General features: G+C 47.2%; 12 protein-coding genes across 12 annotated transcripts; 5 read left to right on the forward strand and 7 right to left on the reverse strand.

Annotated features, from left to right (window-relative positions):
- Window positions 1–1619: 1619 nt before the first annotated feature.
- On the forward strand, window positions 1620–2465 carry N7446_010326 (aminoglycoside phosphotransferase family protein; the record flags this gene model as incomplete). Its single annotated transcript, XM_058519069.1, has 1 exon — window positions 1620–2465. One exon carries the CDS (start codon window positions 1620–1622, stop codon window positions 2463–2465), a length of 846 nt encoding a protein of 281 aa, XP_058369857.1.
- Window positions 2466–2502: 37 nt separating this feature from the next.
- N7446_010327 (uncharacterized protein) lies at window positions 2503–3045 on the reverse strand (the record flags this gene model as incomplete). The annotated part of the gene is made up of 1 exon (XM_058519070.1): window positions 2503–3045. The coding sequence occupies one exon, from the start codon at window positions 3043–3045 to the stop codon at window positions 2503–2505; it is 543 nt and encodes a 180-aa protein (XP_058369858.1).
- Window positions 3046–4170: 1125 nt separating this feature from the next.
- N7446_010328 (uncharacterized protein) lies at window positions 4171–4644 on the forward strand (the record flags this gene model as incomplete). The annotated part of the gene is made up of 1 exon (XM_058519071.1): window positions 4171–4644. One exon carries the CDS (start codon window positions 4171–4173, stop codon window positions 4642–4644), a length of 474 nt encoding a protein of 157 aa, XP_058369859.1.
- Window positions 4645–5969: 1325 nt separating this feature from the next.
- On the forward strand, window positions 5970–6848 carry N7446_010329 (aminoglycoside phosphotransferase family protein; the record flags this gene model as incomplete). The annotated part of the gene is made up of 1 exon (XM_058519072.1): window positions 5970–6848. The coding sequence occupies one exon, from the start codon at window positions 5970–5972 to the stop codon at window positions 6846–6848; it is 879 nt and encodes a 292-aa protein (XP_058369860.1).
- A 431-nt stretch (window positions 6849–7279) lies between these two features.
- On the forward strand, window positions 7280–7645 carry N7446_010330 (uncharacterized protein; the record flags this gene model as incomplete). The annotated part of the gene is made up of 1 exon (XM_058519073.1): window positions 7280–7645. The coding sequence occupies one exon, from the start codon at window positions 7280–7282 to the stop codon at window positions 7643–7645; it is 366 nt and encodes a 121-aa protein (XP_058369861.1).
- A 1273-nt stretch (window positions 7646–8918) lies between these two features.
- Window positions 8919–10383, reverse strand: N7446_010331 (uncharacterized protein; the record flags this gene model as incomplete). The annotated part of the gene is made up of 2 exons (XM_058519074.1): window positions 8919–10117; window positions 10164–10383. The coding sequence occupies 2 exons, from the start codon at window positions 10381–10383 to the stop codon at window positions 8919–8921; spliced, it is 1419 nt and encodes a 472-aa protein (XP_058369862.1).
- Window positions 10384–10895: 512 nt separating this feature from the next.
- On the forward strand, window positions 10896–11872 carry N7446_010332 (uncharacterized protein; the record flags this gene model as incomplete). The annotated part of the gene is made up of 2 exons (XM_058519075.1): window positions 10896–11703; window positions 11775–11872. The coding sequence occupies 2 exons, from the start codon at window positions 10896–10898 to the stop codon at window positions 11870–11872; spliced, it is 906 nt and encodes a 301-aa protein (XP_058369863.1).
- A 120-nt stretch (window positions 11873–11992) lies between these two features.
- Window positions 11993–12327, reverse strand: N7446_010333 (uncharacterized protein; the record flags this gene model as incomplete). The annotated part of the gene is made up of 2 exons (XM_058519076.1): window positions 11993–12262; window positions 12316–12327. The coding sequence occupies 2 exons, from the start codon at window positions 12325–12327 to the stop codon at window positions 11993–11995; spliced, it is 282 nt and encodes a 93-aa protein (XP_058369864.1).
- A 2087-nt stretch (window positions 12328–14414) lies between these two features.
- On the reverse strand, window positions 14415–14930 carry N7446_010334 (uncharacterized protein; the record flags this gene model as incomplete). The annotated part of the gene is made up of 3 exons (XM_058519077.1): window positions 14415–14428; window positions 14485–14670; window positions 14753–14930. The coding sequence occupies 3 exons, from the start codon at window positions 14928–14930 to the stop codon at window positions 14415–14417; spliced, it is 378 nt and encodes a 125-aa protein (XP_058369865.1).
- A 2319-nt stretch (window positions 14931–17249) lies between these two features.
- Window positions 17250–18221, reverse strand: N7446_010335 (uncharacterized protein; the record flags this gene model as incomplete). The annotated part of the gene is made up of 4 exons (XM_058519078.1): window positions 17250–17324; window positions 17358–17489; window positions 17520–17991; window positions 18202–18221. 4 exons carry the CDS (start codon window positions 18219–18221, stop codon window positions 17250–17252), a joined length of 699 nt encoding a protein of 232 aa, XP_058369866.1.
- Window positions 18222–18572: 351 nt separating this feature from the next.
- N7446_010336 (beta-glucosidase) lies at window positions 18573–21040 on the reverse strand (the record flags this gene model as incomplete). Its single annotated transcript, XM_058519079.1, has 3 exons — window positions 18573–20494; window positions 20580–20894; window positions 20950–21040. The coding sequence occupies 3 exons, from the start codon at window positions 21038–21040 to the stop codon at window positions 18573–18575; spliced, it is 2328 nt and encodes a 775-aa protein (XP_058369867.1).
- A 1200-nt stretch (window positions 21041–22240) lies between these two features.
- Window positions 22241–23230, reverse strand: N7446_010337 (RTA1 domain-containing protein; the record flags this gene model as incomplete). The annotated part of the gene is given in 4 exon segments (XM_058519080.1): window positions 22241–22587; window positions 22602–22670; window positions 22725–22973; window positions 23089–23230. 4 exon segments carry the CDS (start codon window positions 23228–23230, stop codon window positions 22241–22243), a joined length of 807 nt encoding a protein of 268 aa, XP_058369868.1.
- Window positions 23231–25874: the final 2644 nt, after the last annotated feature.

The raw sequence follows: 25874 nt of genomic DNA on the forward strand, positions 1-25874 counted from the left end.
GACTAACATAAACCCTGCGTCATAGTCTTGGTCCTGAAATGCGGGTTGTCTTGAACATCCGCTACACTCAATCATTATGATCAGGAGTGGGTCGTGCGAATGATGGCCGCTTCGGGACGGCGCGTCGCGCGGCGTGGTCTATGCTCGCCATGAATTGGAGCAGGTTCAAATCAAGCACGATCAGCAAAGAAGGGACAGGGAGGCGTAAGCAGTGGCCCGCTTATCTGAGACTACATGGATCAGCACGCTGTCAAATAGAGTCAAAGAAGAGCGTGAGGTACCAGCATACTGTATAAACCTCGGTGAGCAGTATGACTTAGTGCAAAGCATGATGGCTACGGTTGTTCAAAACTTTAGCGGAAAGTTCGAGGGAAAACACGGAATTCATGTAACAATCTACGGGTCAACGCCCTCTTGATAAAAAAAGCCAATCATAAGCCACAGGTATGATGACGCTTCTTGCCTAGTGGTTGATGATTGCCTAGTTGGCCGCCCAACGAAAATCAATCCATTACCCTTAAGAATCTCCAGTACACAGAAAAAAGATCACAATTTGTACCAATCCAGTGATCTCAATAGCCGCGGAAGGCAAAGAATCCTTGCAAAACCGATTACCCAGCATATTATTATGCAGCTGCATTCTGTATAGCTTTCAGGGTCTGAGGCCACAATATTTTCACCACCATACACTGCGTACACAAACGGAAAATGAAAAGTCGAAACGCTTGGATCCACAACTTATCCGACCAGCCAGAAAAATCATTAACTCTCCATGAATCCAACGGAGATTAGAGGCTTACAGGGGTCTTTAGAAGGGCACACCAATCAGAATTTGACTTATTGACGATCTGGTCGATCCTATTGCGCTAGCAGAGCATCTGTTCAATATTACCGCCTTGGGGGCTGGCGGTACAGACGCGCACAAAATCAATTTCATCACGTTGTTTACGGTTCGCGGCGTGACAACGATATCACATGGGAAACCGTAGCCATGCTCCGTCCTTACTGACTGAATGAGCATAGTATTTATTAATAAACGAGGTTAATGCTGAATATCCCCTGACACGGTTTCGCGGACCGCGCTAACCCCAAAAAGGACCAACTGACCGCTTGCCCCTAACGTCCCGACTGTTACCAATCGTCGCTCAATCATTGTCGCCTTCCTCATCCTGCATTTTCCTCCCACCTGCGCCGCCGCTGAACCACACGTTTCTGAAGCGATTCCATAACCCCAAGTCGGACGGCACTGCTCCCCTCTGAAATATTGCCGTCGTCACCTACTCGCCCCTATACGTCCCAAGGTTCTAGACCAGCCATCGTGCGCCCTGGATAGCGCGCTTCTCGGAAAATACAGCGTTTTAGGTAATGAGATGGGATACTTATTGGACTAGCCGAAACCATACATATTCTAACACTGTGTACAGTGGAATAGGTCGGACTAAAGAAATATCTAGCTTGGCCTAGGAGGCACCGTAGCCATAAGCTCGAGCGCTACACAAATATCCGGGAATGTGGTGGTTCTGACCCGCTTTTCGTTCCACCTTCCTCCGCCACTTGTCACTCCATCAAGCATACATTGACCTGTTAATACGAAACTCATCTGCCGAACCAAGCGAGCCATGGCTAACAAGAGAAAAAACCGGAAAACCTGTGGTATTCTTCCACTTCGACTGTGGATCGGCAAGAAACTCTTTGGCGCAGTTGGACCGCATGGAGTACGAGTCAGCCTTAGCAGAATGATCAAAGGGCCTTGTGCCACGCCGGAGCTTGAAGCCTTGAAATACGTCGCTGAGCACACATCAATTCCTGTGCCTAAAGTATTCAACGCCCACTATTACGATGATTGTCTCTATATTGAAATGGAGTATGTCCGTGGAATGAGCCTTGAGGCAGCATGGTACCGCGGTCATCTGTCACAAGACCAGAAGAAATACATCATCACCGAGGTTGCAGGCTACATCCGTCAACTTCGGAAATTAGAACCTCCGCGAGAAGGAATAGTTGCATCGGCAAGCTTCAACGAGGCCCTGGATCACCGAGTCGGATCTTATACTTTCGGGCCGTTTACAAATCATCAAGGGTTCCACTCATACCTTCGAGCGAATGTTCCGATTGAGGACTGCAACGAAGTAATCGGCCCAGAGGTCACCGAATGCCACTCCCGTCGTTATCGAAGCTGCTTCACCCACGCAGATATCGCCCCTCGGAATATCATGGTGGACAATGGGAAGGTCTCTGCGATCGTTGATTGGCAATTTGGCGGCTGGTACCCGGAATACTGGGAGTATACTAAGGCACACTACGGTCAGATAGATCGGCCAGAGTGGTATGATGGATTGGAAAATGCTATGGAGAAATATGACGACGAGCTCAAAGCGGAACAAACTCTCTGGAGGCGACTGGACGAGCCACAACTTCTCTGGCGAGGGAGAGAGCATCTGATTCCGAACCTCGGCCTTGCGTGACAGTATCGAGGCAATGAGATCTGAGGCGTTTCGCAAGTCACATACGCCGACCAGTGTAATTGATGCTAGCGGGCGTAGACTCGCTGCTCTGCAGGCGTTGATCCGCGAAAGCAAGCGATTTGTCCATGAACCGGTCAAGGTCGAATTGCTCTACGAGGCCGTTCTCCTGAAGCTTGCGAATGGCCGCTCTCGTCCAAGTGACACAGTTTTGCTCCGGCAGAGCACCCTTTTGGGGAAGTGGAATCGCTCCGAGAAGGCTGTGGATTTCTGCGTAGGTAACCTCATTGGGCACCTTCCCAATCATGACCCTTCCAAGAAGGTGGCCGCTCTTTTCTGGGTTGATGTTTGCTTTCTCTCGAAAGAGCCAGTTGCCTTCCGGGTTAAGATTGACTCTGCGCACCGGATCGAGGAGAATTCCATCGCTCACGTCGAAAGCATAGCAATCTGGCCCCTTGGAACTTTTGGGAGAAATGAGAATTCCCCAGTGGTAGGCGGCATGGCCGAATCGCTGCCTATTTCCGCCGATAGAGAGAGCATCGCGATGATGCAGCGAAAGGAAGACCTGGCGTTTATTGCTCATGGTCAGGATATTTAGGGCCAATCCAGCGAGAAAGTCTAAAGTGTAGACCGAGACTGACAATGGACTGTGATGGCAGGTTTTTATTTGAGAAAGCAGTTGAAGTCAGATAAGCGTAAGGGTTATAATGGAAGCTCACTAGTTGCTAATTATATGTAAGTGCTGAAGCACTAAGACGCTGGAACACCTGTTGATTGATCTAAGCGCCGAATATTAAATCAGAAATAGCTGAACTCAGCTTGCCTCAACGTAGCCGCCTTCCGAATCTATTTCTTAGCGGTGATGTTACGACCCCTGCAACAGTCAGCTGAATGAGAGACTCTCGGGCCAACGAGAGCCAACCAAGCCAACAAGAACAACGCGTTAGCTTCAAGCCACGTGTGGTACCTTGTTACATCTACATCAAGGGTTCAGTAAGCGCCGGAGGGCGATACGCCCGGTCCACACTTCCACACTCCCCAGCTTAAGATCAAGACAGAACCAATGGCCTACATCAACTTGTCTCCAGATAGATATTAGTATTGATAGAAAGTTGGAGCAACTGGCTGAGAAGGATGTGGCCCAGTCCGGTCCAGATGCGGCTGAGCTGCACGGACTGTATTTGTTATCTGGGTCTCTGACCAGATAGCTCACCGCTTGCATAAGCGCCCTCCTAAGGCTCTCTTCGAGAACATCACAGTCCCTTAGGCATTGCCCTGGTACATTCTATCAACGACGATTGCTGAAAACCACTGGCTTGGGGATGCTACATACCGAGGCAGGAGAGTATCACTTTCGCGCAACCTCTTATCCAACAAAAGGCGCTGCCAGGTTTTAGCTCGAACCCCAAGCCTCACCACCCTGGGGCTAAATTTAGAAATCATTGGACAAAGGATGTAGATGGAGGACTGAGAGCGAACGAGTTAAGCGCCAGCCTCGCTGCCTCAGGGGGCTAAACCAAATGTCTATCACATGGTTCAACATATATAAGAGCTTGGTTGCTTTCTTTCGGTCATAGCTCCTTCAGTCCACCCTCAATCCATTGCAATCTCTCTTAAGAGTTCTATCATTGCTCTGTGTATGTATCTTCCTGCTCTTCCGCACCCAACCTTTCCTCAGCCTATAGCTTACCCTTTCACCAAAGCCAGAATGTCTGGGTACTACGAAGTCTACCTTGCGCGATACAATCTCGCTATACAAGACCCTGATATGCCGGGTCCCAGATTTCACACGACCATTTTCGTCAAAACCGCGGCAGACAAGAGCGGCATCCTGCACCACGTAACGGGTGATATCACCTCTGCGAATGGGATGGTTTATATCCCACAGCCAAGGCATTCTCCTGAGTACTCGCAGTCTTTCCACTCACTCGAGAAATTGGGCGTTACGCCCATGTCCAAACATCCTGCCGACTGGGATAGGGTCCTTAGGAGCGTCCCGGCGCCGCCCCAGCAGAAGGCGTTCAACATCAAGACAATGAAAACCGAGCCATTCAAGACCCAGTCTCCGCTGACCTTTTACGAGCCAGGCGAGCCTCGGAGGCCCTTGGTCAAGTGCACTGAATGGACTTTGGAGCGAGCCCTACCTGCTCTTAGAGCAAACGGGCTTATTATTCAACAATAGACCATACAGTGGCTTGGTGCCCATTATTGGCCGCTGGTGACAATCTGAAGGACACTATTCTTTTATTGATCTTTGTTTTGTTTTAGCCCTGGCTGCTGGTATACCCATCGCCTTTTCTTTAAAGCAATGACAGCATGAGGCAATACGATGTTCTGCTTTCTGGGTTTCATTGTCCATGTTGGCTGCCTACCAGTGCTTTCCCTTGCTGTTTATCCTCTGCTACCATGTGCTGCTCGTTTTTGAATGTCCTTGGCCGTTGCTACCTTTGTTTCGAGCAGTGGTAAAACATGAATGAATGGTCTATTCCCCGGTTTCGGCTTTTTTTAAAGATACCAAGTCCTGGGAGCTGATAAGCGCAAATTAGGTAGACTTGGACTATACTTCGTAGGAATGTACATGGATATAGATACTTGGAAGTACTGGTACCATTACTGTACATGATAGTAGGTTGGGCTTTTTCCTGGAGGATTTGGAGTGGCGACCTCGTAATGCATCCAGAGCCCGTAACCTGGCTTACCCCGCTAATAGATATATATACGAGGGAAGCGACGGACGCATTCTGTATGAGGTGGCCGGTACGGCCACACTAGCTATCTAGGAAACCAACGTACCGAGCGTCAATAGCAGGGGTTTAAATGGAGCGCACACATATTTTATCTACTTCTCATTCAAGATAATTAGTCTGGTTACAACAGTAAATTGATTATCCCTTTCTCCGTTGCGTAATCGTCACCCCATAAACAGGCATCTACCCTGGCTAGTAGATTTCCTTTAAGCTAACCAGCCAACTCACCCCATCGAAGACCACCACGATGTAGTAATTGCAATGAGGTAAGGCCATAACCAGCCAAAATGCCCCATCAGATAATTATACTCATCTTTTTCAATGTATGTTATTTGTATAATGGGTAGGAAGCCTCAAACAGTAAGGTGTCGGGTTTTCATGGGGTCAGAGATTGATGGCGGCTCCGCTACAGGGATATCGGTGGTTCGAACCAAGCGCAGGCTGAAGGGGAAAGGCTGTATGCTCCGACGTATAATACACTGTAGACTGTGTGATAAAGATAATCTAGATGAGGTGTATGCTTGCGTTGCTTTGTCTAGCCAAATCCTATCTCCTATCTAGTTTGTGGAAAGAAATATCCTTCCAGGTCACGTGCTAGTTGGAAAGTATCGACTCGGAAATCACATGATCTTACCACTAGCCTAAAATGATGTACACCTTCCTTGATAAGGGTAGGTCTGACAGGAACTTTTGCAGCACTGGGCTGCATCCTCAAGTTGGCATCAACTGTTCCATTCCGTGAGACGTCGCCCATCCAACTATGCATTTCTGCCTTCCTTATTATCGGGATGTTGGTCAATTACCAGGGCCTCTTCCTGATCAGAATGAGATTGAACAGGCAACACAAACCCTCCCGAAGAGATCAGATTACGGTGGGCGCCTAGTCGTTATCAGAGAGAAATATGTTGTGAAATATGGCCCGCTCGTGACCGAAAACGAGGGATATACTCTACTTTTCGTTGAAAAGCGGCTCAACATCGCAGCGCCACGACTTTACGCCATGTACCGCGATCGGGACATCCTGTATATCGTCATGGAATACATCCCCAGCATTTCTCTAGGAATGACGTGGCCTTCGCTCACCGAGGCAAATAAACATTCGATTGTTGGACAACTGCGATGCATCTTTGATCAGATGAGAGCGCTGCCATCGCCCGGATTTTATGGCAGCGTCAACCGAGGCCCCGTCCCCCATAGGTATTTCTTTTCTCGTGAAAAGGACGCTGCTGTTACCGGTCCTTTTCAGACGGAAGAAGAATTCGGAAAAGCCATCGCACTTCGTTCAAAAACTATGTGGAGCGAATCAAATGGTCATAGCTTTCTCTCCGACTATCTTGCTCGCCACCTCCCATTGGCACTTCGCAATCATCCACCTGTATTCACCCACGGAGATCTCTCCAGAGAGAATGTCCTTGTCCGAAAAGTCGTCAATTCCGTCACAAATGAAGAAGAGTATGAAGTAGCTGCTCTTGTGGACTGGGAAGCGGCTGGATGGTATCCTTCGTACTGGGAATACTCTCATATCTTCCCCCTGTTGCAGTGGGTTGACGACTGGCCAGAATATGTTGAGAAGATTCTCGATCCCTTGCCGCTGGAGAGTGCCATGATGCGGGTTGTCTTTAGTGATCTGGAGTTTTAGAGCGAGCTAATACAATGTTGACCCTGGTGTCTTTGTCCAGTCATAATGAAAGGCTTGATGGTTGTGATTTGATCTCAAGTTGTGTTCCAACTTAAATTTGATAGCTGGGGGGTTTGATTATGCTCCAAGAAGGACTGCTTTTATTTACTTTAAATGAGTGGTTTCCAATTCGAAGCTGCCGCCAGCCTTGCCTTTTCGCCTCTAAAGTTACCCGCTGGCCTTCTACAAAGAACATGTTGGCTTCAGCCTACCATTCTATCACACGGGTACACTGTGATCATTAAAGCTACCACAGTGGAGAAGCAGCATCGTCTTCAAGCGGAGGTGAACAATTATTGTCATCTCAGGAGCTTGCAAGGACATGAGATCCCCGTCTGTCTTGGAGTCTTTCAGCCACAAGTCGCGTGTTGGTACGGTACCATGGTGAATTAATGGCCCAGATGATGATATTGAGCTGGTCTGGAACGCGGCTTCAGCATGTAATCAGCGATGAGAATTCCAGCTTCTTTCACCAACAATGCGACAAAGCTCTGGCCGTGTTCCGATCGCACGGTGTCGTCCACAGCGACGGTGAGGGGCGCAATATGCTATGGGATGACCTGGGTGGCCGTTTGGTTGTCATTGACTTGGAGGACGTGAGGTGGCTGAAGCGTCCTCGAACTCTAGAACCAATATCCGGCAACACGCGGCGTGGTCATCGCGTTGGGATGGGGAAAAACAGGCAAAGCCTGACTGTCCAGGTTGACTGCTGTGTGCACATGAAGGTCCACGGAACCATGGATCACCGCGTTGGTTAACTGGTTGATGTCTGCACCGTCAGAGCATGGGGTGGGAGGAAAATTTGTTCCTCTAATTTGGCGCTGCCACTTGAGTGTTCGTTGTGGGGCCGCGCTGGAACCGTTTGCGCATCGTATTTGCCTGGTCGGTCAGGGAGGACACTACTATAATTTGATATGATCAGGGCCGAACCCCGCTACATTATGCAGTCGAGCTCGGGTACATGGCAACAACCAGAGCTTTACTTGATGGCGGAGCAGATGGGTCCATAACGGTCTCACGCCACGAGCAATAGCCCAGAAAGACAAGGGTGGTATCAAGAAAATACTTGAAGGCGGGGCGGTTTCAATATGTCTTTCCTCTTACGATGGGCGAGTGATCGATACATAATTAAATTAGCCAGGAATACAGTCGGTTTGCTAGAATGTCTTCTGAAGAAGGTCGGGAAATATGGGATATGTTCCATCGTTAGGGTCGAGATGATCTGGAACATCCTATCACCCCAGAGAATTTGGTGTGTTCACCAAAGGAATCTTTCGTGCTTCTAGCACCACGCAATATGTCATCCATCCGCATCGAATAAACTAGAAACTTCGGGCTACATATCTTCCCATTCTTAATGCCCGCTTCTTCCGCCGTCTCTCCATTGTCCATAGAGGAAGTATCTTTTCTATATTGATTGATCATTGCCAATGACCATGCAAACTGGCCACTATTTTACGCTAGAATCCAGACGTCTTAACAAGTCGGTTCACGGCTGTAGTCAAGAATAGAATGCTTTCATAATATTCAATGTTTCGCAATAAGACTGTCACAAGGCGATTATGACCTCCATGGAAGGCAATACGACGCTCCATGAACTTCAGTACTGCATCAATATGCGCTTGAGCTGCTTGTCCAGTGCATTTGGGTCTCCATGGTCAACATCAAGTTCCTCAAATAACTAGCTTCTCTTAGCGCGAGCATTGGCCAGAGAAATCTCCAATCTATTGCCTACCAGCTAATAAAGGTTGCAGGTTGATAAATGCTTCAAAATTAAGGAAGTGAGAGTATATCAAACAAAAGCAGCGGTGGCATAAGAGCAGTGGGTCAAAAAGCAAGACTGACAGAGTAGCAAAGTAAATAAAGGGCCGGAAAATAACCCCAAAAATAGTGAAGCGCCTCAAGTGTTTAGCCAACACTCGATTGGCGGGCAGCTTTGGCCAGGCCTGTTCACAAACCAAATGTCGTCGGGTGTTATGCTTGGGAGAATGCACCTTTGCCTCACCGTTGCGCTCGCCCTCAGTCTCGTTATTAACGTCCTTCTTGTACCCAAGAACCATCTCTCTTCAGTTGGCTCGCTGCCTCATTTGCCTTTGCTACCCAGGTTTCAACACCAGCAACAGCGCCAAAAGGCGAGTTCTTCTGCTCCAGTAGGAACGACAAAACTTCTGCTGGACTGAAAACCTCATCTGGCACCTTGGAAGCAAAGTCGTTAGCAAGCCTCACAATCGTGTCGTCGCCCAGTTGTTTCTTAGATTGATTGGGGTCGGGCGTCTGCTTGAAGACTGTGTAAAAAAGCTGAGCCGAAATTTTCCTATCCGCAAGATTAAAATGCACTTTCTTGTCTGTGCGCCCGGGCCGAATGAGCGCTTCATCCAGATGTTCGATGTGGTTGGTTGTCATAATGAGGACCCGACCTTCTTGAGATGAAACACCATCAAGGACATTAAGAAGACCCGATAGGGTGACTCCAGAGCCTGAATTGCTCTCTTGATCTGCGGCCGCATCGTCCCTACGCCCCATCCCAGCGGCGTCGACGTCCTCTAGGAGAACGATACAGTGCGGTGGAAGCTCAGCAAATAGCTTCATCAGCTTGCTGTCCGAAATACCGGACAATTGAAGCGTATAAATATCCAGTTCAAATTCCCCGGCTAGTGAGAGACTGAAGCTTGATTTTCCGGTTCCAGGAGGCCCATATAAAAGGTAGCCACGCTGGTAGGGAATTCCGCGGTCGGCGTACCACTTTTGAGTATCTTCATCCAGAAAGTCCTTCACATCACCCAAAAGGTCATCCTGTACTTGCTTGTCCATGATGACTGTAGAGACGGGCCGAATTGGTCTCAACCTAGTTTTCTTCCAATCCCCTTCGCGGTGCTCAAAAACAGTGATCTTTTTGTCAATGTTATTAAGATAATTCTCTCGGCATTCTTCAACGAGCTCTTTGAGAATGTTTGGATAAAGGCCAATGGAGGAGATGTAGATATCTTCTCGATGGTCTTTGACGGTGCAGTGAAGTATGAGCAGGTGTCCCCTATACCAGAAAGGGAAAGATCCATCCCAAGGCGAGAAGGTCAAAGGCTTTTTCTTTGCTTGGTTTTGGATGGTTGCTCGCTGTGGAGATCTAACGCGAGCGATCGTTGAGTGAGCGTTGCGGACAAAGGGTTGGTGAGCTATCCAATCAACTAGCATGTCGTATGCTTCGTCGTAATATGAGACATGGATTGTCGAAGCTGTGGAACGTCAGACTCATCCCATCACAAGGGAAAAATTACGAACTGAAGTAGCTTCTCACTAGCTCCCCAACATAGCGGACTGCATAGCGAGTGAAGAGGACAAACAGTCCTAAGGTACAAAGGAGCCGAGTGTAGCTGTCCAGGTTACCGGCAAGCAGCTGCTGTGCGGAGGCAGAGGCCATACTGAGACCAGGAAAGAAGACATCTAAAAGAGACATTTGGGAAAGGCTTTGATAGGAACCACCTCCGTCGACGGCGTTCATTGCGTATAAGAGAATCGAAAGATATGATATTCGTAGATGAGAAATAGTCAGAGCAAGGAAGAATTGCTCCTATATATGACTTGGTCTCTAATCCCTGGCTCATTGCATATTACACCGCTGCCGATCTTCTGTGATCTCTCTAGACGATCTAAGACCTCCTCTGTCTAGAGGAGTGGGTAACTTTTGCTGACCTGCTGCAGAGTATGCTGCATGGCGCACGATGTCGCCCTTTAGTCCAATGGTCAGCGTACTACATGGTGAATGTTGTCCAGCCAATTTGGAGCGGTATACAATAAATCTACGATTATTCTATTGAGAGTACCCTGCAGAATGTAATATTTACACCGTTGTTTCAAGCAACTTCAGGGCACAAAATGAGCTATACCAAATCTAGACACGGGCTGACGTGGCTCTGCCGTTGGCACTTTGTTAAATTGCAGCTGACCCCTCTAGAATTGATCTACCCTGAAAAATTTCACCTTTGTGATCTTTGGCGTTTCTCTGACTCCAACATGTCCGTGTGTGTCGTATTAGCTCAATTTGACAGCCTGGTGGCCCGGATGGAATCTTTCAGCTCAAGGCTTAGCACCAAACGAATTCGCCCAACAACAGATCAACTGAATGAGTTCCAGAATCTGCATGTGAGATTCAAGGCAATATTAGCAGATTACGACACCGGCGTTGAAAGACTGTTAACCACGGGACTGCCGGACGAAAATGACATTTCTATCGCAGATCGCGTTCGGTCCGACAAAGATTCCAGACTAGTCACCTCCTCGACTTTAACGACACTTAAGAGGAACATAGTTCTTATCTTTACGGGACCGAAAATATCTAAATTGGATTCCAGTCAAGTGAAGACGAAGAATAAGCAGACTGAATCGCGATGCGGGAGGCTTCGGTCTCAGCACAGCCATGTTATTCTTATGTGGGCAATGGCTCTTCAGCCATCGACCTGGAGAACTTCAGGGGGAATGACAGACAAGACTTTTTTCTTCCTCATGGATGACCTCCAGGAAGAGCGAATGAAGCAAATTCCGCCCAAGATATCAGATACATTACAATCGCTAGCAGAAGAGGAACCTTTGAATACCTCCGACTTATTCAAGAAGTTCATTGAAGATGTTCGGAAGTCAGCCGTTGGTCAAGAAGAATCAGCCGTATTACGGACGACCCTGAAGCGAAAACGCATAACAGAAATTCCAAAATTCTCAAGGCAATACGAATTGGTCGATAAAGACATGCGAAGAGGGGACTCGACAAATCCCGAATTGTGCCAGCATGCTGCCGGTGATATGCCAAAAATACAGGGAGGCAGACGTAAGCTGAATCAATATTTATGATATATACAAGAGAAGCTAATAATAGCTTGGTGAAGAAATTGACTACAGATGTTCAGCCTCACCTATCGCCAAGCTGCCAATGCTTGGAGACAGGCTCTTCAGCGCACTTCAAAGCAGTCATCAATGGCAATGGGAACGCACAGTAGGTGGAACGGGGACCTCAGACTGTTTGAACATACTTGTCCCCAAAAATCGAGACCAAGACGTATCTATCACCCTCCTGGTGGGCCATGAAAGTGGACTCCGACTCATCCATGAGTTGGAGGCTATACGCGTCTGAACTTCACGACTGCCGCGATGGCGACCGCTGCGATAACACGCACCTTATGCCTTGCGGGAACTAAGCTCGTTTCCTCTTTCGAAGGGTCGTCTCCATTTTCCCAATACGGCGGGGAACTCATATCGGCGTTTGGATCATAGACCATTATCGAGTCGCCGTTCCCCGTTACTTCTCTGTCATACGGCGCTTCTTGGAATAATATGGCTCCACGGATAACATATTCCTGTCCTTCAACCGCTTGTGTCCCGACAGGCACCTGATTGAAAATTAGCTTGCGTTTAGGGGAATTTCTAGCGTATAGCAACATACATTATTCTGCATCACGATGCAATCCTTTCCGAGCTCAAGCGGTACGAGCGCCCTCGCACAAGCTACCAAGCAGCTATATAATATTAGTAGAGAATAAGTAAATGGGGATAGCACCATAAGTACCACTTAGGCGATGGTTTCAGGAAGTTGATATATGGTTGCCAAAGTTCCGGCTGGACGCGAACGTAATAAGGACAAGTGCAAAAAATGACAGAAGCGTTGCCGGGTTCCGATAGATCAGGTGGGAATGAATTAAGGGCACAGTTTTAGAATAGCTATTAAAGTGATGTCTGAGGGATCGTATATCTCAACCAGAAAAATGCTGCCTTTGTCAGGCGAAGAAACTTTGGGGGGAGAGGGGTTGAAGAGTAGGACAGCATGTGATCCAGTTTGCCCCACTTCATGGCAAATATTCATCGGGCACCAAGATTGGGTGACAGCTGAATGTCTCCGGATCTCACGAATGCCAGGACAAACAGAGCTGCTGTTCGACAAAGTCTTCAATAAGCAGCCCACTCTTGAGGAAGGCGGCGCTTGGTGAGGGTCGTAAGCGGTGGGAAGTCACCAGCTGTAACGGGACCTTGGGTGAGTTGAAGTGCGAGAGATCGTTCAAGTCATACCACTGGCGTCATCTTGGAGAGCACTCGCGGGTCTTTCCCATGTAAAGTGCACTATTTAGGATCTAGAAATGATGACTAGGATAAAAAGTCATGTTCGCACTTTTGAAGTTTGTTTGCGCGTATCCGTGCATGTACGGGACGGATGACAAATAACCGTGTGGCAGGCGAGGATTGGCTCTTCCCTGCTGCGCTAACTTCGCGTCAGATTAACGCTTCCTCACACATACCTTACTAAGATCTTCTCAACCCACCGTTGTGCGTCTGGCGAAAACATGACCCCCCTCTTGGCTGCAAAGTGAACGTCGGAGTATCATTGGGCTGTACTATTGTTAGCTGTTATGTTCGCATACACGACGAAATTCTGGTTTCTCTTTCCAATCCTGATAGTCAGTAATGTATGGCCCAAGCGTATCCAAGGTGTGTATCTGCATGAATAGTCTAGGTTGGGAGTATCAAGGACCGTGGAGGATGATTCCTCGAATGACTAATCGACTTGTGTATAATTTATTCAAACCCCGGCACTCTTAAGGAGAACTACAGCTTCTTTCATGATGAGCGTGCAAAGCTCTTACCGCTCTCCAATTATACGGCGACAGTGGCGTAACATGTTGAAGGATGATCTGTGGATCTTTTTGGCTGTCGTTGACTTGGATAGCGTGAAATGGCTCGTCCAGCTCAACTGTTGTCTAGTCCTGAAACGACACCACAATCAATCTTTTCTCCTTGTATCAATTGCGGACTATTCTGCAGACAACATTATTTCTATATTGACTGCTGGATAAGAGTGCTGCTGAATAGGAGGGTCAAATACCAGAAACATCTGGTGAGATTGAATACACAGTACTTTCGAAGCTGGGCATATAACGCATCGAGCAAGTATCTTGTGGCTGAGTTGCAGTCCAAAAATTCCCGTCATCCTAGCACGGACTGAACATTTCAACCTTCTCGCCGTTTCCCCCGTATCTCCTGAGTGGAATTGTCACGAAGTTCTTTCTATATTTGCGCTATTTGTGCAGCGCAATAATCATCGGATTGCCTCTTTCCAACATAGAATGAGCGTCATATGGCTCCTGCCATCCATAATGCATTCTCATCCTCGGGAGTTAGGAAATGCCAGTCGAAAGTAATATCTTTCTCAGGCTTATTATGGCCATTTGGAGCTATAAAGCAAGTAAATGACTGGGGACTCCTGGTGTGTTCGAAGCACATACCGTCGTGATCTGAGCCCATAGATATGGATGTATGCACACTAAGATCGTTGTCCCCAATGTGTAAAGCGAAAAAGCGATGGATCCCATTGATGCCACCCAGAGAATTTTTTGATGCCTGGGAGCCCTAGGGCCTGGGTTTCTCCAAAATGAACTGAAATCACTGGTTGTTGTAGACATGGGCTTCATGCATATAACCCAACAGCGAACGAATTGCACATGAATGAAACCCTGACTGAGCAAAATCATGAACGTGAATAATACAAGCAGATTATTGCGATCCTGCTGAAGAAAGTCATTATTCTAAAAAAGGCCACATATAGCAACTGATTTAAACTTACCGGCAGATACAAAGTCAAAGACAAGATGGTCATTGTGCTGATGAAGAACAAGACGACAATTATATGAGTTGATCGTGATTGCAAAGTTGATACAGATAGGTACTAAATGAGCGTCAGTGTAGTTCTTCTTCTTGGCGGTCGCAATTACCTCGTTCATAACAAGCAAAAGCAGTAGAACGCCAATTTCTATACGAAATATGGAACCCAAAAGACCTGGCGTGAGTCAGATTCATATCGATACTGTTAACCGGCCTGGGAGGATACATACCGTTTTCAGAGAGTGGAATTTGGACTGCAAGAGGAATGGATGCAATTGAGCCAAGGATAATAGTAGCACCTATTATAATTTGACCGTAAATGATTGCTTTCGTTCTCTTTTCCTGCCCTAAAACTTCACTGTTTAGAAGCCAGAACATAAGGCTAGCCCCGGAACAGAGCACTGCCATTGTGGATGCCACTAATTGAAAAATTAGGTGAGGGCCCATGTTTTGAATTTCCCGGTTCATGGATATTGTTGAACGTAAATGTGGTCCCGTTTGTCCATTAAGTAGGAAACATAGTTCACATTAGGTCTGTTCTAAGCAACGTCTAATTTACCCCTCGTCGTTCCCTTTAGCTACGGTGTTATGGTGAGAAGCACCTGCTCTCAGAAACTTGAGGGTAATACATCTTGAGAAAGTATGTGGATGGCTGGTCCACTTCTACTCCTATCCTATAAGGTTCACGTGCATTGCCAGATGTCGGTTCCAGGTCCACAGACCCCTGTGGACAGTTTGAAGGCCCCAGGAGCAGTAGAGTCCGCCTGCGATCCCAGAGGTACTTCGATCGGTTTTAGAGGCGGTTTCTTCAGGTTTACCAACCCCAAGAAGAACGTACAAGCCCTGGGCTCTAGTGCTCCAAGCACTGCAAATACGGCTCACAGGAGGGAAAAACCAAACAAAAAGGTATAAAAAGAAGACGTGCGAAATGAGCCTGTGACACTGCCTAGCAGATCTCGACCTGATTCCATGATTCTGGTGTGAGGCCGCCAAGAGGGGTAACTCACGATTTATGCGCAAATAACCCCATATCACCTTGGATGGATTATACTGGAAGTTCTATTGTTTCGTAGGTATTATCTGGAAACACATTAAAGAGAACACTCAATCCTGGAGCGGATGCAGGACGTAGGATCAACAGCATTGATTTCATCGTCGCCGGACAGGAGCTCACCTAAGAATTGTATAACTTGGACCCAATGGACGATTAATCCATAACTACCAGTGTACTCTTGATTGATATTTCACGAAGCTTGACTCCAGGATACTGCATTGTTGTCTTGCAGGAACTTGATTGGCCTATGTCTACTCCTTGCTCCACTTTGGAGTGCCTTCTACTTCACGCAAATTCTGGCAGACACCATTGTCCATCATTCCTGGTTATTGGACGCCATATTTTTCGTCGATATCTGGAAGTAATAACTAATAATGCAATTATGCTCCGATCCTTGCTGCATATCTTAAGCAAGTTTTGTCTTACAGAATATATATTTGTAAAAGGTGACAAAAGTTCGTAGGTCTCTAACAAACACTGGTAGATATTGCTGAGCGTGAGCTGTCTATCACTTGAATACCCCCTTCATACGTAATATTCCACATCAACTATACCATGGCAGCAAGCTGAAGCAGAAAGACAGGACCTGACGTCTGGGAAGGTGGCATATTGCTTTTTTTGAACTAGCGGCACTCTGGATGACATTCACACGCAAAAAGTGAGAGGGTGTACAACACAATCGGAATAAACAAGAGAAAGAAGGGACATGGAAGTCAACAATATGTCAGAGATAGGACAAGGTTATAAGAGTGCATAAGAGAGGGATTGTCCTCGATCTTACAAATTTCATTCACTTTACTTGGGGTCATCCGATTGGATGACAGGCCGCTTCCGTCATGTGAGCGGAACAACATTGCCATTCCATGTAATCAGGGTTTCCAGCTAACCATTGCATGAGTGTTGAAAATGCGCCTTATTTCTCAGTCTGACGGAATTTGCCTTAGCGAAAAAAGGAAAAGAGAACTAAAGAAAAGAAAAGAAAAGAAAAGAAACAGATTCGGTATAGCTCTTTATGCGGTGTAACACCAAGCCCGCATGTTAAGTAGAACAAAGCATACATTTTTGAGGCTTGTGAAAACTAGTGTCTCGGAACCATTCTATGACCAATGACAGCATTATCTAGCTGAGAAATGCCAAGAAGAATAGCAGGGATTAGTGAAAGCAGGCTGCAGTCACCAGCTAGTTGAGGGGCCGCAACTTAGTGACGGAGAATTACTTCCCAGGAGCTTTACGGGCGGGGGCAAGTGTAGGGTGACCTGAACCGGTGCATAGCTTCTGGGAACTTGCTTGGCTCCTCTATGCCTGCAGGTGACGTGACAGTTGGATGAATCCTAAAATATTGATAGTAGTCCAAAAATAGTACAGTACTTAATAACATGACTTGCTGGGGTTTGCATCATCGGTCATTTCGTTGCCTAGTTGAGTATGGCTTCATTACGGGTTCGGTGCTCTTCTCTCGGTGAGATTAGTTCCTTTGGTCTGGGGAGGATTTCCAAATCGACATCCTGAGGGTGGTGACCAGCAATAAGGGCAGGCTCGAAGTCGCACGATCCAAAGAAACCGGGAAAGGGTAACAGGAGGATTTGAAGGGAGTTTGAATTTCAGTTTCGCCATTTGAGTGGAATTGTAGTCTTTTTTTATAGATGACAGTCGCCCGTGAGGGGGAACTCGTTCTACCCAGCACAGACGATCCCGACCAGCTTCTGCAATCCAGGCCATTGCATCTTAACGTCGCGAGACCACACCAGCTTCACAACCCATAATCACGGACTGTAATTCACCGGCAACAATTCCTGATAACCTGCGCGGATGCCCTTGCGATGCATACCCACACTAGTCATCGGCCGGTTATCATCCCGTTGGTCATTCGATAGGGGACGGTGGGATCTTGGTATGGTTTTCGCAGTCGCTGTCTAGCATTGGCCGCAAGATGCAGCACCGACCGAGATTAGGGGCGTGTGCGGTATTTTCGCTATTGGCCTATATCGCCGGGCTATGCTTTCGATATTTATCGACTGGGTGAGAGGGAACCGGAGAAACCGACGATGACGACAACTGGGTCGTATTCGTGGCCAGGCAACCGAGAGCCATTCTGTGACGCCGGGGCTGTGCAGTGTAACCTCGGATAGAGCGGACGGAGCGGGGAATGCGGCGTCGAGGGTACACCGGCGCTTTACAGATGTGAAGGAGGCCGGCGGTACCAGAGACGAACAAGGCTCACTGGCAGAGGAAAACCTAGATAGCTTCGTAGCATGGTACACAGAAACTCCCTTGGGGAAGGAGTAGGAGTATCGAACTGAAGCCACACGATGCCGCTGCTTCTGTACAATTACCATTCCAGCCCGAGGAGCGAGAACAAGCTGCGGTTCGGATCGAGCGGCATCTCCAATAAAATGAAAGGGGCAGCGCGTCGGGCTGCAAGCCAAGGCGTAATGGTCGGTGGGGGCGAAAGGGAAAGAAAGGGGGCGGCGATGAGTGCAAGATAGAGGAGTTCCAGGGAGGGGAAGAAGGAGAAGAGAGGCCGAAAGGGCGAGGTCTGTTCTTTTATGTCGAGGCGACGCCGGGAGAGGTTACAAAACAGCGTATTAGGGCGCTAAACCTAAAAAGGCAAAACTAACCGGATACAGTAATTCACAGGTCCCCATATTACAGATCCAACCTAGCTCCGACTCTAGCTAGTTCGAATTGTAGAGCCCAATTCGACTTCAGAAAACTTATGCTGTACGATTAAATTCATGGGACTGAATACGCGTATGCACAGACCATACCCACCTAATCCACGGAAAGCAAACTCTCATGCAAGTAGTAGCGCCCGCAGTGGGCGGCTTAGTACCTTGCTTTCTAGATTCTTTCTACAAAGGCCGACGGCTAATCGAGCGCCTATATTAAATCAGGTAATCCCCACGATACGATTCCATAGAAGAATGACCCAAGGTATGTACAACTTCCTAGTACTCTCAATCTTTGCTCAGCCTTCTCAATTCAAAAAGAGAAGCCTATTCTAAAGCTATTGCCTCAGTCCTTGCGTGCAAGTCCTTCGAGCTGAACCCCGACACGAAAGAAATAGGCCCTTCCGGAATTACCCACTGCTTTGTAATTTCGTCCCAGTAACTCAAGTCTCTCCTCATGAGTTCAAATCTCACCTCCCGCACTTCGTTCACCTCGAGAAATACCTTCTCAAACCCCCTTAAAACTTTCACTGGTGTGCCTGCAGGGGTGGTGGCCTGAGGAAGCGACACGTAGAGCTGTGGCACAGCGAAGCCTGCCCGGTTGCCTGAGTTGGTCACGTTCACCGTTACGACAGCAACGGTGGTCCATAGGTCTACCAGTCCACCTGGTGCAATACCTTTGGACTGGTCAGCAACCCGGCTTAATGGCCCATCAATAAGGTCGACATCTAGCCTTTGTCCCATCTTGAAGTTGGTGTACGAAAGTCCGAAACCAAACTCGTATAGTGGCTCTGTACCATTGTTCGCGTCGAAATGTCGATAATCAATCATTTGACCCTCGGCAAAATCGGCTTGCCATGCATTCGGATCTGTAACATTTCCTGGGAACTCGACGAGTGGTGGCCCACAGTCTGAAGCGTCTTTCGGAATGGTGTAGGGGAGCCGGCCGGAGGGTTCGACAATGCCCCAAAGAACATCGGTAATGGAGTTTCCAGTCTGCTCCCCAGGGTAATGTGCTGCCAAAATCGCTGTCACGTTCTCATTGTCAGCCCAAGGCATGAGAGCCACTCCGGGGCCATGTGTTACGACAATGGTGTTCGGGCATAACGCTGCCGTGCTTTCTACTGCCATGGTAGCGTTCCATTGGAAGTCAAGATTTGCTCTATCAGTTCCTTCTGTTGCGAAAGCCTTGAGGAATAGTAAGCAGACTTGGGGTAGTGGATAAATTGACCGGAAGCGTCCGTCCGCAACCTCATTGTTGTCAAAGAGCCATTGTATCCGGCCACCAATGGAGTCCACCTTTTCCCGTAAGGCCTCGAGCGGGCTCACGAGGTTGGTATGTCGAACTGTGCCAGATCCGCCGCCTATGTCAAGAGTGCCCATTTCGTTACCCACAGCATTGTCGTCATAAACGAGATATACTGAGCCGAGTGTTGGATCCGGCACATCATTTCCGAAGACTGCAAAACCCGTCTCGTTGGTAAAAGGCAGTGCTCCGTTCAAATTCTTGAGCAACACTGTGCCTGCAGCGCCCAATTCACGAATACCTCGCGCATGATTGCCACGAACGTCGCGTGCCGGGACTTCAGGGTAAAGGCTAGACAAAGGCGAGCCACGGCCGTACATATAGGTGAGGAACGAAGCTCCGCTGGAAGGGTCCGGGGTGGGAAAATCCACATCTTGACCAAGCCGAAAATATGATATCATAACTCTGCTTGCCATGTCGTCAAGGCGGTCCGCTGACACACGACCCGCTTCAATAGCCTCAATGAGCGAATCGCCGAAGTAATACATGCCGCTCACGGTCTGATTTCCTGGCATCTCCATGTCCAACCCTGCATTGGCAGTGTCTTCTGTTGAATGCGTAGCATCCCAGTCCGATACAATATATCCAGGAAAAGCCAATTCATCTTTGAGAATAGTGCGCAGTATTTCCGGGTTTCCACATGAGTAGCTACCATTGACGCGATTGTAGCCGCACATGACAGACGATGTCCCTGCATGCACGGCATTAGCGAATGGCCAAACATAAAGCTCGTGAAGTGTTCGGTCGTCAATGTTTGCGGAAATGGCTTCGATAACAGTTCCATCCTCACGAGTACTAGGGACGCGTTGCGTCTCTTGCTCGTTGCCGATGTAATGTTTGGAGGCTGTCTGGACACCGGCTGCTTGAATACCGGAAACAGACTCGTTCATGGCGACGCCAGCCAGATACGGATCTGGCCCAAAGCCCTCCCAGTTTCGCCCACCTCGAGCATGGCGACCCATAGGTCCCGTTGAAGGTCAATTTTATGTTAGTAGGAGACAGCAAAACAGATCATTGAAAGGAGACACACCCAAGATGTACGTGCGAGCCTTTGGCCCTGAACTCTTGACCAAGAGCCAATCCGCGTTCATACATGAGACGTCTGTCCCACGTCGCTGCTACAGTGATCCCAGAGGCGAAGACGCTGACACCATCGGAGCGAGCTACTCCAGCTGGTCCGTCACTAAGACATAGGCCATCGAAACCAAGTCGTTCAATTGCCGCGATCGTGCCTACACAAGGTAGCAATCCGGACCCGTAAGATCCAGTGACAAGACCGACCTTTTCAGGAGTGCTAAGCTGAGACACAAAGTTGCCAGCCTTCTCCGATGCCTCAGCCCAGGCTACGCGAATGCGGTTAGCCTAATATGTGATAATGAAGAGTCTCTAGGTACCTACTAAGAGGGGGCTTTGGGTTCACATCCGCAGCTTGGGCATACTGCAGTGCAGTGGCAAAAGATATAAGGCTAGAAACTTCAAAAAAGCGCATGCTGAAGCTGGGACATCGATTGATGCCGTAACGGTCGTCTGGGGGATTTTAGGTCAAGGGGCACCTACTTATATACCTACAGCTATATTCAAAGAAAGCAACCTCAAAAAGTATAAGCACCGCTGAGACACTATAATCTGTAGCAAAAGAGGTTTGGATATGCAGTAGATCGCCAAAATATGTATGCGTCGTACCCGTACTCGTACCCGTACTCGTAGACGAAGTGCGCTATCACGTACAAAGTAGGTATCCAAGTGATATTCGGGTTGCTAAATGCAAATCGCGATCTGCGAGCTCCCATCGATAAAGCGAAACCTTCATTCCTCCGCTCACACCCTGGCCATTGCTTGCACACAAAGGTACACACGATACTCCACCGACCCCTAGCATTGTCACTGCCTAAAAGCTCAACTGCTTCTTCATAGTGACAAGGAAATGTAATCATCAAACGCTCTGTGGGTCATCAACTCAGCCAGCTACCCTGGCAAAAGTAATAACGGCTACGTAATTGTAGAATGGTATTTCTAAAGCGCCTGGCAGTATAATTGAGTCACCGTCCACGCTCCATACACGCCCATTTCGGTTTTTTCTTTCCGACCATGGAAATCCGAATTCAAGGCATAAAATGCAGCTGGTGAAACATCCTCAGCCCTGACGATCACCCCGATCCATCTCTGCGGTCATCTCTGAATGTTTGTCAATAAAAAGGCGCCTACTGCTGTTCGCTATCTCGTGAGACATAATTCTTTGTATAGGGGCATCACGAAAGCATACACGTCAAGAAACTGAGGTTTTTCAGGTCTGATCTCTCTTTCATTCAGAGAGGGACCCTATATAGATGAGAGAAAGTTCCTCTGATCTATACTCTGCATGGAAGGATCTACGCTGACTGATTCATGCCTCATACATCTGGTATAAACCGTCTATTCATGCATAGATCTCAACGTATATCTGTAGCTCACGAAACCATGTCATATACAAAGGCAGCTGAATGATTTCAAAATTGTTCTGACGAAGGTATGTGTGCTCCTAGAAAAACCATGTCATATACAAAGGCAGCTGAATGATTTCAAAATTATTCTGACGAAGGTATGTGTGCTCCTAGAAATTTTAAACAATTGAACGATCAAAATGCCCGTTGTTACAGGTAAAACTGAAAAAAGAGCCCAACAAGAAATTTGAGTAGAAATTGTGTCGTCATCAAACCAAGCGTGATGACATCGAATACTCCATCTTCAAGGAGCCTTGTGCGCCACCAAGTATCTGGTGAGGATGGAATATAATGAAAAGAAGCATCATGCCTAGCATCAGCATTCCATCAAAAATATAGGCATATGCTTCACGGCTTTGCAAGGTTCCCGAAGATCCCTGCGCGTATTCAATGATTCGATACAAGCACCGGATTAGGATGAGGCCACTGGCCGCATATAGTACAAAGAGAAATTTTTTCCACGGGACGGAAAGTCCCAGAGAGTTGGTTGTCGGATGTGCGCTGATTCTCTTGTGAAAAATGATGGCCACAACGGCAAAGAATCCAAAAATAGAACCTGAACAACAAGACCAACAATGATCATATTTTCACCAAGTTTCATCTGACTTTGAGATTTAGATGTCGACATAATACCACCACCTTAAAGTTGATCAATTCATGTTATCTCCACGTGAAGATGAACATACGACTTACCTCCGCTTTGGATGAGGAACGAAAGGACGTCCCCTAGGACAAAGATTTTGGTCATGAATTTGGCTCGAATGATTGACCGCGAGTCGCCCTCTGTTAAGCGAATAATGCGGCCAAGAATCATGTAGATAGAGGCAGCAAATAGTGACGGGGCCAGCAAGATGAACAGACTTTGCAATGCATACGGCATGACCGTATAATCTGGATCTTGATGGGCACTCACGGCTCGAGCGATATAACCGACAACTTCAACTAAATTTTCTCGGCATCTCGTGAGTAAGCTGCTTCATATCTGGGGTAGCATGAAAGGGAAGATAGAGACAACAACGCCGATCAATGGCAAAAAATAAGAAAGACTTACAGAAACCGCCAACGACAAACGCACTGAAAAAATATGTTCCGTTTCGGACTAACAGCCACAAATGGCTGATTGTAAGCACAAAGAAAAGAACAGTTGCAATAGCAGCACATGCAACCGAGGGAGAGTAAGCGTAGAGATTGTATCCCATTTTGAATGGAAGAAGACGAAGTGAATCACAATATCCAACAGAGGGGCTAAAAGGGTGGGCGCAGTATAACAATCTAAGTAGAGAAAGGGAAAATGATGACTGCTTTTTGTCAACTGACAGTTCGGTCCCTTCTATTTAAGTATATAGACAACGGTAGCTCACAATATTTCTAATTTTTATACAATAAGGCAGACAACCGAATGATTGCTAAGGAGCAATGTTCCCTCTACATGCGCGCAGACCTAAACCAGTTTAGTCGTATTCGAGTCGAAATAGGTTCGATGGGAACAATAAGGATCTAACCGGAAAAAGTAACCGAGTACGCGGAGGATGAATTGGTTGAGAGAAGGGGAAAGCAAAAGCGAATACGTAGTGGGGCATTTCAGGTTGACCCCTAGCAGAGACAGGAATAGCTTATTTGCGGCCTATGCAGACTTGTATAGATTTTTCGCACGCGTTATTATCTGCACTTGATTCGTCAAACATTCATAATCGCAGATTCAAACTCCAAATAGACCCAAGAAAGGGGTTCCTCTTCTTCAGCCATCCGAAAGAAGGAGAAACATTTAATTTATCACGAATAGGTTGCCTGTCTGGGGTTTCGGGTGGTGCATTGATTATTTAGAGGCTGTGGTCATTCGAATATACTGGCAGTCTCAATCAGGAGAGTGCCTTATTTTGACAACCGAGCGCAGTCTCCTGAGAGCAGATAGTATGTAGCCCGCAATTTGTCAAACTGCCAAGTGATTACATGAACCTATGTTCTAAGTTAGTTATACTAACTTATAAGTTATAACTTAACCGGACACCGAGCGGGGCAGGACACCGAGTGGTTCACCCACCCAATTTTCGCGTTTTTCATTTAGAACCTCTCTTCTTCAACCACCTACCATGCCACCAATTCGCTCTCAAAGCTCTCAAAAATGTACAGAGCAAGAGAGTAGGATTTTATTAGCTATTCAATTTTTTCAGAATGAAATCCATGCTCTCTACGTCAATTAGCACGCGAATTCGAAGTACCAGTTACAACACTTACCCGACGCATCTCCGGTATCAAAAGTCGCGAAGAAACACGCGCCAACGGCCATAAATTGACAATCCAAGAAGAAGAAAGCCTTGGAAAATGAATCATCTCATTAGATGAGCGCGGAGCAGCACCCTGGCCGAATACTATACGTGAGGCGGCCAATTTATTACTCGAAGCTCGCGGTACTAGACCGACCGAGCCTTCGGTGAAAAATAGGTCGCAAAATTCGTAAAACGGCATCCAAACCTATCAATTCGTTTCTCGAGGGCGTACGATTACCGGCGAGCTCAATGTGAAAACATAAAAAAGCTATCTTCATGGTTTAATTTCGTGAAATCTACGGTCGCAAAATATGACACCCTTGATAACGATATCTACAATTTCGATGAAACTGGTTTCGCTCTCGGCCTTATTGCTACTGCCAAAGTAGTGACTCGAGCTTCATACGGCCGGAGGTCCATTCTACAGCCAGGAAATAGAGAATGGGTGACTACAATTGAGACGATAAATGCTTTAGGACGGGCCTTGCCGCCATACGTTATTTTCAAAGGCAAGGCTTTTATGAAGGCATGGTTAGCCGATCTAGACCTACCAAAGGACTGGCTTTTCGCTGTTAGTGATAACGGGTGGACCAATAATACTATCGGACTTCAATGGCTTCAAAAGGTCTTTATTCTATCGGCTTCTAACCGAAGAAAGTAAAGATATCGCCTTCTAATTTTAGACGGACATAGCAGCCATCTTACGCCGCATTTCGATCAGGTTTACGTTGAAAGTGATATCATTCCGACCAAACAAGTGGATGTAGTCAGGTCGAGCAGGATTTTTTAATCGTCGTCGGCCGAGAAAGGAAACGTTTTATCTGCTGACTCGAGATGCCAGAAGTATCACCAACCAGTCCATACCCTTTGTCAGGTATCCGAAAGGTGTCAAGCAAAGTGACGGCTAGGCCACAAAAAGTGTGAACACTAGAAATTGGGCTTTATACAGTGCATTTCAGTATCATATTTATATCGCCAAATCGACTGTAGAAGGCCATGTGGATCACCGCAAAAAGTGCATAAAGGAAAAACGAGGAGTATATTACAAGTTGCAAAAGATTCGGTATTTTGGATATGCAAACTGTATCCATAAATGGTTGCGATGTATTACATAGTTAAGCTGATCCTGGCATAAAAAGACAGAAATATCGGTTCATAGCCAGCCTCGTGTTCTCTCTAGTGGGCTAGACTTGAACGAATTAAATGCAGCCGGCACTTTTAGAGGAGTTTGATTGGGCTTGAATGGGGCGAGATCAACGGGTGAAACCGTACTACTGAAATTGATCTGATGCGGGCCTTTATATTAGCGGTCAGAGCCCCACTACGTATTCGCTTTCCTGTTCCGGCTGATTAACCCTGATATTCGCATATTCAATCTTTTGATCCATATTTTAAACTTCCATGCAGAATTGGATAAACTCCATACCCTTATTCTCCTTTTCTTGCGCAGAGATTCCCAATTCAATAGCAAAAATGCTTGACATTCTCAACCCGGCCTTCCGAACGCGCTCGGAAAAGCTACTGGGATTCAACTATGCCGTCCCCAATATCAAGCACCCATTTATTCTCTTTGCAT

This window comes from Penicillium canescens (assembly GCF_028828765.1).
Source record: "Penicillium canescens strain IBT 15451 chromosome Unknown utg000006l_segment0_segment0, whole genome shotgun sequence".
NCBI lineage: Eukaryota > Fungi > Ascomycota > Eurotiomycetes > Eurotiales > Aspergillaceae > Penicillium > Penicillium canescens.